Source organism: Dermacentor albipictus, chromosome 2, assembly GCF_038994185.2.
Source record: "Dermacentor albipictus isolate Rhodes 1998 colony chromosome 2, USDA_Dalb.pri_finalv2, whole genome shotgun sequence".
NCBI lineage: Eukaryota > Metazoa > Arthropoda > Arachnida > Ixodida > Ixodidae > Dermacentor > Dermacentor albipictus.
In genome coordinates, this window is record NC_091822.1 from 144,710,233 (window position 1) to 144,725,095 (window position 14,863).

The window sequence follows — 14,863 nt, forward strand, 5'->3', positions numbered from 1 at the left end:
GTTGTGGGACAAATATACACCCCAAAGGGTGCAACTATTTTAAGAGTGAATGATAATCGTCATCTGCATGCCTTGCTTGCGTTTCCTTTCTTGAAAGCTCGGCGCTCGCTACTTTCCTGTCGAGAATGCTGGTCACACTGATAGCGCGCATGCCATTTGTGGCTGGGAAGTATCGGGCTCGCAGCGTTAACGAAAGGAAACGCGGGCCGGAGAGATGACGATTATCGTTGTGGGACAAGGTAAGCCGCAAAGGGTGTAAATTTTTCTAAGAGAGTTCTTTAACGCGACGAGCCCGGTGTTTTACTTTCCAGTAACGAACGGCGTGCGCGTTATCAGCATGACATAGCATTCCCGACAGGAAAGTAGCGGGCGCGGCGTTTTCAAGGAAACGCAAGCAAGGCAGATGAAGATTATTGTTGTGTGGCAGAGATACACCCCAAAGGGTGCAACTTTGTCTACGCACTCTTAAAACGGTTGCATCCTTTGGGGTGTATATTTGTCCCACAACAATAATCGTCATCTGCCTTGCTTGCGTTTCCTTTCTTGAAACTCGGCGCTCGCTACTTTCCTGTCGAGAATGCTGCGTCACACTGATAACGCGCATGCAGTTCGTGACTGGGAAGTACCGGGCTCGCAGCGTTAAAGAAAGGAAACGCGGGCAAGACAGATGACGATTATTGTTGTGGGACAAGAGACGCCCCAAAGGGTGTAAATGTTTCTGAGAGTGCGCCCTTAGAAAAATTTACACTCTTTGGGGCTTACCTTGTCCTACACACTCCACACTCCTAGAAAAATTTACACCCTTTGGGGCTTATCTTGTCCCACAAGAATAATCGTCATCCGTGCTGCCCGCGTTTCCTTTCTTTAACGCTGCGAGCACGGTACTTTCCAGTCACGAACGGCATGCGCCTTATCAGTGTGACGCAGCATTCTCGACAGGAAAGTAGCGAGCGCCGAGTTTTCAGGAAAGGAAACGCAAGCAAGGCAGATGACGATTATTGTTGTGGGACAAATTTACACCCCAAAGGGTGCAACAGCTTTAAGAGTGCACTCTTAAAAGGGTTGCACCCTTTGGGGTGTATATTTGTCCCACAACAATAACCGTCACCTGCCTTGCTTGCGTTTCCTTTCCTGAAAACTCGGCGCTCGCTACTTTACTGTCGAGAATGCTGCGTCACACTGATAAGGCGCATGCCGTTCGTGACTGGAAAGTACCGTGCTCGCAGCGTTAAAGAAAGGAAACGCGGGCAGCACGGATGGCGATTATTCTTGTGGGCCAAGATACGCCCCAAAGGGTGTAAACTTTTCTAAGAGTGTCTTAGAAAAAATTACACTCTTTGGGGCTTACAGTTTACACCCTCTGGAGTGCCCCTTCTGCCACACAACGATAATCGTCATCTGCCTTGATGCGTTTCCTTTCTTTAACGCTGCGAGCCCGGTATTTTCCAGGAACGAACGGCATGCGCGTTACGGCATGCGCGTTATCAGCATGATAGCATTTCCTGTCGGCAGCAAAAAACATAAAGCCTACAGCAAAAAAATATAAAAAATTAAAGAAAATGTGAGAACGACAGTGTAAGACATAAAAATTTTGTTGAACGGTACCCATCCCTCGTAATATCCGGGAAAACGCATTAACCCCATGGGAACGTGCTGTTGTCTCTTTTTTTTTCCCTGCTTTACACTAAAAGATGTGCTTTCTGGAATTTCATCAAACCAATGAAAATGTGACAGTCATCATGTTGCTTCGTAGTTATATTATAGAGGCTCTATAGTTATATCGCTCATATGCCATGCACAACAAAAGTGACAAAAGCAAGTGGGGAAAAGTATCCGTTTGAGAAGCCACTAGACCCTAAGTGTCACACCCTTTTATTATGAGCCTTTATAAAGGAGAGATAATGTAGAATTTTAAGATTGTGTCAAGATTAATTAGAAGTGTACTCCGAAGAACCATGCTGCGCTTTGCTGTTGGCTGGCACATGATTTCGCTTATTTTAGCGGGATCGGCTCGCTAACGCTCGCCTACACTGTTGCTTCAGGGGCGGCTGCCTGCTGCGCTGTAGATGCAGCGCTGTCTGAGCTGTAACCTTGTGGGATGGCCAAGGAATGGCGAACTTCGGTATTCATCGCTTGCAAATTAGTGAGAGCGACGACAGCGACCGGAATATTCTCGTGAGGGCTGACAGATGTCTGTCGTACGAAAGCACCGAGCGTATCGGCGCTGGCACGACTTGGGCCACGGAGTCCCGTACGTTATGGCGCGTCCGCTACGCCAGTAGCAGACGCGCTTTTTCTCATTCTTTGCGCTACGTCGTAGAGTCTGCGATCGCGCATCCCGAGTGGTGCAGAGAAATTTTCTCCTGGAAGACTTGTTATTGGCGTATGATTAAATCGCCTGCTCTTCTGCTGCGTGCGACTTTTTGAAACCTTCCGGAACGAGATCGAGTTTTCGTTAATCGCTAATACTTTCCTGTTTCCTGATCGCCAGGTGGTTCCAAGTGTCATTCAGTAGTTGAAGGGAGCAGTCAGCGCTGCGCTGCTTACCGATCGCGCCTAACCGTACTCGATATGGTAGTCCGATTTATGACTTAATTGTCGAGGACGCGACGTGATCAGCATGCACGCTCAGTTGTACGTGTGTGAATATAATAGAAATGAAACATTGATGTTAACGAATTTCACAGTACGTGGCAGTTTATTTGAATGTTCGCTAGTCGGCATGGCTTACTTATACATCAGCAAGTCCTGCAAAGCTGCTGGGCGCGGCTAGTCGATTGCTTCTTGCCGTAGATTTTTTACGCGCGTTCTGCATGTGATGTGTGTGACGCATGAAAATTCTTCCCTTATTATTCTTTTTAATAGCGACGCTTGTTGCAGTGCTTGAAATTTGGTGCTGCGTTTCCATGTGATTTAATTCTTAAAACATGGTAACATATATATGATACACGAAACACATCATGGATATATGTGGACAGGTAACAGAACGTAAACACAACGGTGATTTACAGCCGAACGTTTAGTGAAGAAAGATCACTGTTACTTATTTACGCTTTTGCTGTAAATCAACAACAAAGAGACAGAAGAAAGAGCTGAAAGAAATGAATTCAATGAATACATCTGCCAATAAATATCCTGAATGTCCTGAATAAGTACGCATCAAGGATTACCAGCTAGCCTGAAACCAAAACATTGCCCGAAACATCATCCCTGTCCATAAAACAGCAGAAGCGAAGAAAAAGCGTATCCGAAATATATATTTCATAATGTGTGGTCGCAGTTGCTGCGTGTTTCATTATGCCACACAATTCAAATTAATATACTGTACCATACATGATGTGAAGAGGATTTGGTATGAATGAAATAGTGACCTTGCTTAGCGTAAAGAAGAGGTGAAGCGTGCAGACAGGACACAAGAGTAGAGAAGTGGACAACACGAATGCCGACTATCAACTGAAGGGAGCACTGAGGCGAAAAAAGAAAGAAGACACAAAACTAATCAGCGCAAGCTCAGGAATGGTATCAACACGTGTCAGTCGGGTACATGTGTCGGTCTACATGAGAGATAACTGTTAAGGCACCTAATCTCTTCCTTATGTAATTGAAGGCTGACTCACGCACGCACTTCCACCGTTATAGATATGCCATGCGTCTACCATAAGACTCGTATCTTCATTTTTATGCCTGTACAATATTGCGCATTCATCTAACTCTGGCGTGCAGTTACAATCTTAGCAATGTAGGGAAAGATTAGAAGGCAATGCACCGGTTAACAACCTTTTATGTTCCATTAACCTCTGATTGATACACCGCCCCATTCGCCCTACGTAGAACTGGCCACAGCTAAGGGGAATTTTATAAACCACACCCATACGACAGTCAGTGAACCTGTTGTTCTTATTGTGCTTCACTGGACAAATATCTGTTCTTTTGCCTTTTACCTGCTCCTTTTTCCTCTGCACGGCAGTGCATATCTTACCTATCTTATTAGGAGCAGTGTAAGCAACATTAACACCATATCTACTTACAACTTTTTTAAGCCTGTGCGACACTGAATGAATGTACGGAACAGCCACTACTCTTTTTTTTTATTACTGCTTTCTGTAATCATGTCCGTCCCCCTTGAAACCGACTTCTTTAGGTGCTCAGCCACAGTGGCCACTGCTACACTAGGATAACCTGCTTCTAATAGGCGCCGAACCTGCACATTAAAACTGGCGCTCATTTTGTGCATGCAGGATCTGGTGAGAGCACACTTAAGGCACGACATCGCAATTCCGTTTTTTACTACTTTGGAGTGCTTAGATTGAAAGTTTAACAACGGCTTCGAAGATCTTGGGGAGTACTGCCAACAAACGTGATTTTGTTCGAAGACCAAGGAAATGTCAAGAAACTGAATTACGTGTCGCTGAGGAAATTCCTTAGTAAACTTTAATCCTCCTCCATAAAGTTTAAATTGCTCACTTACTGAGGTAGCAGCGGAATCCAATTCTTCCCTATTGCAGAAAATCTGGTAATCATCAACGCAACGAAATATCTTGATAACGCTATCACCTAAGGCTTTCTCTAAGCAGCTGTCAACCTTACTCAGGTAAATATTGCTAAGAATAGGGGCAACCTTTGAGCCAATACAAATGCCTGATTTTTGCAGAAAAATACCATCTCTCCACCCAATCAGTGTCGACTTCAAGTACATTGAAAGAATTTCTAAAAAAAGCTCCCGTGGAAACACCGCATCTGTCAATAAAAGCCTATTAGAGATATAGAGAAAGAGAACACAGACAAGCAATATCACAGCTGGTCATTAACACTGCCAGCTATCACAGTACAGGATGACTTGTACCACAACGAACACCAACTGAGGCTGCAGCCACTTGCGCATGTCTGTCGTCCTCAAAAACTGTCCCAGCGCCTTCGTTGCCCTCAGCTGCAATAGCTTATGAGGTCGGCATTCCAAAATGCCATTTTGGAATGCAGGAGTTCTGCTTAGGTTGAGGTGCACATTAAAGAATACCGAATGGTCGTCATCAATCCAGAGTCCTACACTACATTTCTTATAGCCCAGGTGTTGCTCTGGAATGTTGAAACAACCATCAATTATAGTTGTATATTATGCCAGATACCCTACAAACATGCATTTACTGAAACCCATCTAAAGGAAAAATCTTCCAGACATATTTTTAAAATGGGCAGTTGGTCTTATTCAGCTAGCCAAATTTTTCATATTCATGTGCATTCTTCACATGCCCATGTGAGCTAATGAAACTGTCTAAAGAGTGGGCTTGCAAGCCAAGCTGTTTAGCTTTGATACATAGTGCAAAAAATGACACAGGGACAAGCAGGAACACAGGACGAGTGCTAAGCACTGTTCCTGCTTGTCCCTGTGTCATTTTTTGCGCTGTGTATCCCAGTCTGTATGTATCCCACCAACACGCCCAAACTTCTTCCCTGCTGTTTAGCTTTGCCAAGCCTGTTAGCTGGCTGTAAATAATTCTTATGTTATAATTTGGAAATATGTATGTTGAATTTCTTGGCTCTCTCATTCTTTTCATGTTTTCTCAGATGATGACATCCCATTAGATCTCACCAACTCCGTGGAAACCTGTTGCTCACAGCACACAGAACTAAGTTTCCCAAGCGGTGAAATACATGGTGAACGGCTGGCAAAGTGCTGGCAGTCAAATTACCACGAGGCGGCAATATTCCTTGAGGTATTGCAAATTTTTTGGAAGCTGGGCCTTTGAGCTCTCCTTGTTGCTGAAGCAAAGTGTAGAAAAATTTTATTTGCAGCTGTATTGTAATTTCAGGCTGTGTACAAAAACATGTGCAATATGGCAAGGCTTTTCCATTGGATGATTCTGCTGAAATTTGGATGGATGGCTGTATAGGCTAGATGGCTGCTTTGTGTTAGCATGATATAGTGCCCTGATAGTGTGCTCATTTACTGCACATTTGGCAGAAAGAACCTGTATGACCAGAAAGCTATCTCATGCCATGGTGATATTGACGAACTCTTTGATACTTATAATAATGGATACAATAACTGATATTGACATATGTTATGAAGTAGCATTAAGGTCATATAATAGTTGGTTGTGTTCGTAGCTCAATATCTAAAATTCTTATATGCACACCACAGCACACATACAAAATTTGTAATAGAAAGAATTTGGGTTTCCGACATTTTTTATTTATATTTGAAATTTTTATGCTAACAGGCATCAAATAAAATGTAGTGCTATGGTGCGATCAAATGCTATACACTTAAGTCATGAAGACAATACTAATTTGAGAAGTAGAGAATGAAAACTGGCCTTAAATTCTTTTTCTTTTTTTTTTACTTTTAGATAGATGTGTTGCGTGCTTTGGACTTAACCATCTCCCAGTCAAGCTGGAAGAGCAGCAGCCACTACAGTAGCCATTTGCTGCAATGAATGCCATTAGGAGTACTGACTAGCAGATTTCGGGTGTAAGATTCAGCGGAACCTTTAAGCCACCAAAATATCTATTGTTTCTTCTCACTCAGTATTCCAAGTGAAGCCTCTGGCCATACATAGCTGCATGATAGCTACAGTCACATGATATACTTTATCACACAATGTGTATCAGATGTGCATCACTGTACCAATATAAATTAAAACACAGGCAGGAGACAAATCACAACACCTCTTACACATTATTACTCAAAAATGCTATATGACAATGTAGGTAGGTCCCCAGTTGATGAAGTTGATAAACATACTGCAGTACCCAAAGCTTTATGCCCAGCAGTTAGAATCACTGCAATTTCACATGCACTAGTGATTATGGGAATGTGAAAGCACAATCTTGTTTGTTTAGCTTGTCTTCATCTTGCTTCACACCTGCAGCACTTCTAGGGAACTGCCTCATTTTCTATACTGGTCACTTGTGCGTACCTTGCAGGAAGGTGAAAACAATGACAAGCTGGACTTCCACCCATGTAGCCGTGAAGCACTGCCAGCCTACCTCGTCGTGCACAATGTGCTCTTCTACTGCCTTGACCTACTCTCAGCCGCCGTGCTTATGGCACTGGCCCTTATGGAGGCCCCCGCTGTGCCAGGTCTCAGTGTCCCTGTGGCCGTGAGTTCTTGTTTCTGTGTGTGAGAGCAGTGGGTGAGCTATGCATGTCACTGTGGTTAGCTGTGGCAGACTGAAGCATTGATCTTATCTTTTTGTATGGAATGCTTTGTCAGTAAGAAGCAGTTGTCCTGTTTCTTTAGTACAAAACACCCTATTTCAGCAATGCCAAATCGCTGTTCACTTGTAATGTCGTACATTGACACTAGCAGAAGCAGGAGCGTGGCATGCCACCAGCTGTACAGAGAGGGAGTATAATATGTTATTTAAATGAATGGCTGGAGGCCTATTTGGAAATGGGTAAGGGGAAGGGAGATCAGGTTAAGCGTGGCTCACTGTGGAATCTTCACATGTGAAGCTTTATAGTAGGGTTGAAGATTAGTATGCAGAAGACAAAGATAATCATGAATAGCAGGGCAAGGGAACAAGAGTTCAGTGTCGCCAGTCGTCCTCTAGAGTCTGTGAAAGAGTATGTTTACCTAAGTCAATTACTCACAGGGAACCCTAATCATGTGAAGAAAATTCACAGAAGAATAAAAATGGGTTGTAGCGCATACGGCAGACATTTTCAGCTGCTAACTGGAAGCTTACCATTATAATTGAAAAGGAAGGTGTATAATCAGTCCATTTTACCAGTGCTGACATATTGGGCAGAAACTTGGAGACTGACAAAGAAGCTTGAGGACAAGTTAGGGACCACACGAAGAGTGATGAAACGAAGAATGCTTGGCATAACCTTGAGAGACAGAAAGAGAGTGGTTTGGATCAGAGAGCAACGGGTATAGCCGATATTCTAATTGACATTAAGAGAAAAAAATTGAGCTGGACTGGTCATGTAATGCGCAGGTTAGATAACCGTTGGACCGTTAGGGTTACAGAATGGGTGCTAAGAGAAGGGAAGTGCACTCGAGGACAGCAGAAGGCTAGGTGCGGTGACGAAATAATGAGGAAATTCATGGGCACTAGTTGGAATCAGTTGGCGCAGGACAGAGGTAATTGGAGATCACAGCGAGAGACCTCCGTCCTGCAGTGGACATAAAATAAGCTGCTGTTGCTGCTGCTGCTGCTGCTGATGATGATGATGATGTATCTTTGGTGTTTGCCCATGGCCAGACTCAGTCCACTAAGGACGTCACCTTCATTTTTAGTCCTTCTTATTCCCACACGATGCAATCAATGATTGGAGCTACCTTCCTTGCACATGCATAGCATTTCACTGGCGGAGATGGCTGTGATAAGTTGGGGGTCATTGCATTGCCTTTGCCATATAGGCCATGATTTTGTTGCGACTTGGGGTAAGGGAACGTGAGGCTGGGCCCGATGTTCAGGACATTTGACAAACGCGTTTATATTTACATATTTACAAAAAAATTCAAATACAAAAAAGTTCATGATGTTGTAGCAGCCGATCACTCCCACCATCCGTTGCTCTTTTTATGCCCTGCGTGGTCATTGTTAGTCGCTTCTTCCAATCCGGCGTCAGGAGACCGATGACATCAGGTCCTACCAATCTGGAGGTCGGTTGCCCTTTCCCTCCGAATGGAGCTTTGTTGGAAACGCACGCACATCACTGCGCACAAACAGGGGAAGGGGGGGGGGGGACATACGCTGACTCCGATCGTACACTGACTCCGTCTCCTGCGTGGACATGCCAATTAGGGCGGCTGACAGGCGATGGCCGTATCCCTGCTAATCGCCCAATCCTCTTCTGACCGAGGTACTCCCGTGCTGGTCATAAATCATCCGTTTTGAGAACCATTTTGACAGGACCATCAACCGTTCCCCATAATCACGCGAGCCATGACCAGAGGGTGTCGCGGGCTGAACGGCCAATCGCAACAGCCCGTCCACCGCCAGGAAGAGTGCTCTCAAAGGGGCAGCTCATTGGCGCCCCTTGAACAGGCCTTGGCCGCTCAGCAGGCTCAGCTCCGGCTCAAACTCCTGGGCTCGCCAGGAGGATCAAACAGCTGATCACAACAATGTTGTCTATCATGATCATGGCCATAAACAAATACGTATGATTTGCCAGTTCTCAAATTGACCATGGATCAGATGATAAAGGCCGTTTGTCGTATTCAAGATTTTCTATATTAGGTCATTCTTAAATGACATTAATCATATAAGTCAATATAATGAAGTAAAGCAAGTTTGGAAGCACAGATGAGTGAGAAGCAGCACATGTACGTGGCAGGCTACTAGTGTCCAAGTTTGTTGCATGTAAAACCTTCGATGTTTGTTCACTTGTTCACACTTAATGAGCTTAAGCCACTGTTAATAATACTCACTTATCATACTGTTTGCTTTGATTATGAATTCAGTTAAAATGCCTACAGTGTATTTGTGAAGTATGTTATGGTGTGTTCATGGGCAATACAACAGTGGTCATATTAGGTCTGTCTGCATAAAGTATTAAGTGACAACTGCATGAAACACATTTCGCACTTATTTTCAGCATGCCATTGCAGCAGTCATTTTACGCTGCATGAATACTACCCTTTAATGGGCACATGGATCGAAGTATGTGCATTCCCCATGGAATGAATTTAGGCCATGGTTACAGTAGCTGTCATGCTGCATAATAATGATGCACCAACACCAGGCAACATCGTGGCAGAACATTAAATAAATTCGAATTGTGTTTGCTGCTATAACTGCAATAGGTGGACTTTTTGTGGTGTCCGTGGATGCAGTTTGTGTGGGGGATACCTGGGACGCTATCTTGTGCGCATATGAAAAGCCAATGTTCAGTTTCGTTCATCGTGCGAGACGAAACCGAACATCGGCTTTTCGAACACGTACAAGATAGCGGCCCTGTACAGGTATTGCTTGTTCAAATTAAACACAATGTAATTGTTACCGTTATTTCTTTGCCATTTTCAGCTTCACGTTTCTGTTGAACTCCTGGCCCTCTCTGTTGTTGCTGTTGAACTGTGCATGAAACTCCGGTGGATGGGACTCAAACCGTTCCTTACTCACAAGAGAACTGTCTTCAAAGCAAGTACTTTTGTTCACCATTTGTTCAATGTTTCTTTGTTTTTTCAAATCACATTATCTTGTCTTTTTCACATTATTTTTGATAACTTCTCATGCTGTTTGTGCATGCTTCTTTTTTTCCCCTCTCTCAGCTGTCGATCCTGCTGTTAATGCTCATAGAGGCACTTGTGGTTGCTGCACGACAGGCCACACACTTCCGCATCCTTCGTGCCCTCAGGCCCATCTTCCTAATTGACAATCACTACTTGGGTGGCGTTCGGAGGTACTGGCCATGATCATTCTTCATATACCTTTAGCAGATATTTTCACATTTCTTCTGGTGAATGTCATGATAAAATTTTTGGCCACTAAACACAAAATTCAGTAAGGCTCTAGTGTCGGAGCTCTGACACCAACTGATGACCAGCAGTTTGCTGATACCCACAACAAGAAAAGTGTGTAAGTACTTTTACTCGCCTACGGGGCTGGTACGTAGAATATGAATGTGCTGTTTGCAATATTGGCGTCAAGACGCAATAAGAATTGACAGTAGTAGTGTGCTTGTCTACTATCAAGTTCTTTGTGTTTTTTTGACTGTTATATCCTTCACATTGAAACAGTTATGTTGTCTAAATTTGTCCAGATTTAAGAACATTTGTGGCAATCGTTACAAACATTTGCATTACGCAACCTGTGTTGGTAAAAAGTTTAATTATCATGCAGCTGGTCAAAATATGTACAGTTCACAATATGTTTTGATTGCATACTTGCATGATATGAAACATCCTTGCCAATATCTAAATGGCTAGTCGATAGCATTTCTTCATTGCATTTATGTTTAATTACGCAGATTGACTCGGCAGATCCTGCAGTCTCTTCCACCAGTGTTTGATATGTTGGTCATATTGTTTTTCTTCATGACAGTGTTTGCCATTTTAGGTAAGTGCAGTTCTTGTGTTATGTTTCAGCTACAAAATTTTCTTATGAGCAAGCAAGCTTGAAATTAGTAGTCTCCCTACCCACCACTAATGCCCAGCAACAAAAATAACACAAGGGTTAGAGAGAAAAAAAAACAACTAATTGCAGCCGTGTAATTACACTTGTTGCTTTGTGAAAGCTGTTAGCATATATTGCATGTGAAAATTGGCTGTCTTGTAAAGTTGCTTGTCAAGGGCCATTTATGATGTTTTCCTTTTAATTCATAGTATTGCTATTATCAAATCAGCTACTGTTTTCTGATGCTAGCATCAATGATAACATTAAGGTCAATTGAACTTCTACCCGATAACATTGAACAGGCATGAGTCGAGACAATGGCATGCGTAGAGTCAGCTGAAAGTATCGTTCACCGTATGCAAAATTTGCATGTGCTCTTCCATCCACACACCTCGCCTGACCTAACCAAGATGTTAGACGTCTGCCTAGAACAATATCACAGTCATGCAGACCTGTGTGCCACAATCCATGCCTCTCTCTGTACCTTGCATCGTCAGCTTTCAGAATGCATCTCTCAGTTTTAGCAGTGCTACTAGTGGAAGCTGAGCCATCTTGGTTATCTGTCATTGCGGAAAAGCCCTGCTTGTCATATTTTGCATATCGTCTATTGCAATTTGCATAGAATATCTTTTCTCTCTTTGTTTTCCATATGCCATGTGTGTCAGTCAGACCTTTTTCTTTTCCTTGTTGCAGGATATCACATATTCTCATTTGTTAACAACGAGCCCGTGAGTAAAACCTTTAGTCTCTTGTGCAATGCTCTATGTGCTTTATATAGAAAGTTTGTTTATGAAAAACACACTGCATTTTACTTTTAGTACTTCAGCACACTGTATGACAGTCTCGTGAATCTCTTCGTACTGTTGACAACGTCCAAGTGAGTACTGCTTCTTTATCATCCTTTGTGCATCATCTCATAAGAGGCCAACAAACAAAGACACCAAGGGCAACATAGGGGAAACTACTTGTACTTACTAATTGAAATAAAGAAATTATAAATTAATGGAATTGAACGTGGACGAAAAAACAACTTACCGCAGATGGAGAACAATCCCACGTCTTTGCATTACGTGTACAATGCTCCACCAATTGAGCTACTGTGGCATCGCACGCGAATGCGAAGACAGGGGATCGTTCCTCACCTGCGGCAAGTTGTTTTTCATCCGCTTGCAATTCCATTAATTTATAATGTCTTTATTTTAATTGGTATGAACAAGTAGCTTTCCCTGTATTGTCCTTGTTGGCCTCTTATGATATGATTAATAAAAATCGGGCCCCTCGGTTAACCCCCTTTCTTCTCGTTGGTGCATCATCTGTTGTTTTTGCATCTGTAGCATGCTAATGCACAGATAAGTTTTAGGCTGCGGCATTTAAATTGGTAAATTCGCATTATGACCATTCTTAATGACCTCAGTACTTTCAGTATGGGTCCATAGACTAGACTGTGACGGCCTCCTTCAGTAGCCAGTATAATATAAAGGTATAGACAAGATTCTGTGCCAACACTGAACATTGCATTCTTGTGCTACATACAGCCTTTATGATAATTAAAAATGAGCATACTAAAGGTTATGATTAAGCCAGGTGTAACAACACTGTTGCTCATGTACATAAATATTAGATAGCTAATACTGATATATGAATCAAAGCAGTAAATAATATCCTTTAATATTTTAAAATATATTTGCAGCAAGCTTGAGATGTGGCAGGAATATTGATATTTCAGATTTCAGTTTCGTGATGTTCATTTTTCATTCCACAGGGCAAGTGAGCTTATTGAGTAACTACTGCTATAATTCTATTGTGATTCGTGTATGCATCTCATGGTCACGTAGCGGTTACCAGTCCCCACAGCAATAATCAGTGGTCTTGATGTGTGCTTAGGTTTGTTTATTTTGTTTGGCCTATGTTCACTTGGTGAGACGCTGCCAAAACAGGAAGTTTTCACTACATGGCATGCTTGCAGTGATAGATAGTAGTGCGTATTATCTCTTCCTGCTTTAAAGTGGTTCGAGAAAAACTTAGGCAGCTAGGGGAGATAACAGGGGTTGGTTCAACTCATGCTTTTACAACAGTGCGATTCCGTGTTTGCAGTTCTTGCTTGTAACAAAGTTTATTCCAAATATGAATCTATATGTACCACAAAAAATCATGCTTGCAAATTGTGATGTATAACTAACCGACCTAAGTACTGCGGCCTACAGATTCGTGCTGAAAAGTTAAAAAATTTCTGCGAGCTTTCTGCTGTTTTGTTAGCACTTGAGTGTGTGCGTGGATCACAATTTACAGTCTTATTGTGCTTAGTTATATGTAAGTGTGTTTTGGTACACAGTTGAACATTGACATTCATACATCTCTGGTTTATCTGACAATAAAAGGCTAATATCTATTGAACCTGATGCTCGAGAAATAAGTTTAGTCGACTGAATGATTTTGTTTTAGCATCTCTCATGAAGAAAAGCAACAAAAATGTGTGATACAAAAAGCAGGAGCTTGGGGAGGAGAATGCATTCCTGCGGAAGGATGGTGGCACCAATTCATTTGCATAGTTGAGTTTGCAGGCTGGCTAAAGTTTTGAGTACAAGGTTTTCAGATGCCAGTTGTTGTTTTTTTATCTCATGCAAACCAGGAAAGAATGTTATCAAGCCAGCACTGAACTGAAAATAATGTTTTACAGACACAGCTGTCAGCGATTCATCAAGTGAAATTTTCTCTGGAGTGCTTATGGGACTGGTATTGAGAAAGAAGAAATATGTAAATATTTGCACATAGTACCTACCGGAGAACCACTATTGTTAGTGAATGGTGTTCTTTAAGTGCGCCTTACTCATCAGAAAAAATTAATTAACACAGAGTCACGAGACTGTATAGTTATGAACAGAAGAAGAAGAAGCACGACATCAACGCACACACGGGCCAGGGAAATCACAGTGTTCCATTAAAGTGGTTGCACCGAGCATTCATAACCGACGAACGTACAATTGCTTCTTTCTTTACATTAATGACTTAATGATTATATGCTACAAGTGCTTTAGTTAAAATACACATGGTTTAAAATCGACGTGGAGGGTAACTGCTGAACATTAGTAAACATGTAAAGCCTGCCTGTGTTAACTATAAGAAAAACAGCGCTCGCTGCAACACATCTGTCAATGTAGTGAATGGGCCACTCTCAAACACAGTGTACCCAAACGAATGCATGAGCTGACCCCAGAGACAATCCACATTGGCAAATACGTGCCAAGTGCAAAACACATGGCAGTTGCCGATTAAGTCCCGATGCACATTAAATATAAAGAGGGGGAAAAGTGTGCAGCATTGCTAAGGCATGAAAAGAAACAGAAAAAAAAAAGGAATGGGAAGATTTACAAGCGGCAGTCTCCAGTGTCATATTGCACTACCTATTACTGCGACTGCTTTGAACTTAAGACAAAGGTGTGATGAAAGCCTGCCTTGCTTGGCAGGCACGTTGCAAATGTTGCATCATTACCTGCCTATTTTGTCATTTAACTGATGCTAGCGCGCACAGTTTACTAAGGAGTTGCCAGACTGAGAAAATACAGAGCTCAGCAGGAACTTGCGTTATTTAACTTGACTATAATAAAAATTCCATGTGCTGCATTGTGTCAAGCATGTCTTCGTTGACATTCTTTTCTTCTTTTTATAGCTTCCCTGATGTGATGATACCGTACTATGCCAACTCCAAATGGGCTGCACTGTTTTTTGTTGTGTTTCTGCTGGTCCACCTCTACTTTCTGATGAACTTGGTGAGTGATGCAAGTTGTGAGCAGTAATG

General features: G+C 42.6%; 1 protein-coding gene across 1 annotated transcript in view; it reads left to right on the forward strand.

Moving 5' to 3' along the window:
• The first annotated feature begins 2,024 nt into the window (after positions 1–2,024).
• LOC135904670 (two pore channel protein 1-like) overlaps positions 2,025–14,863 on the forward strand; it is a 32,771-nt gene continuing 19,932 nt past the window's right edge. Inside the window, exons 1-9 of the mRNA XM_065435563.1 lie at positions 2,025–2,251; positions 5,563–5,711; positions 6,925–7,101; positions 9,979–10,092; positions 10,224–10,354; positions 10,922–11,010; positions 11,761–11,795; positions 11,886–11,944; positions 14,735–14,834. Of these exons, the coding sequence (XP_065291635.1) occupies positions 2,110–2,251; positions 5,563–5,711; positions 6,925–7,101; positions 9,979–10,092; positions 10,224–10,354; positions 10,922–11,010; positions 11,761–11,795; positions 11,886–11,944; positions 14,735–14,834 (996 nt within the window). The 5' untranslated portion in view covers positions 2,025–2,109. The remainder of the gene's footprint in view (positions 2,252–5,562; positions 5,712–6,924; positions 7,102–9,978; positions 10,093–10,223; positions 10,355–10,921; positions 11,011–11,760; positions 11,796–11,885; positions 11,945–14,734; positions 14,835–14,863) is intronic.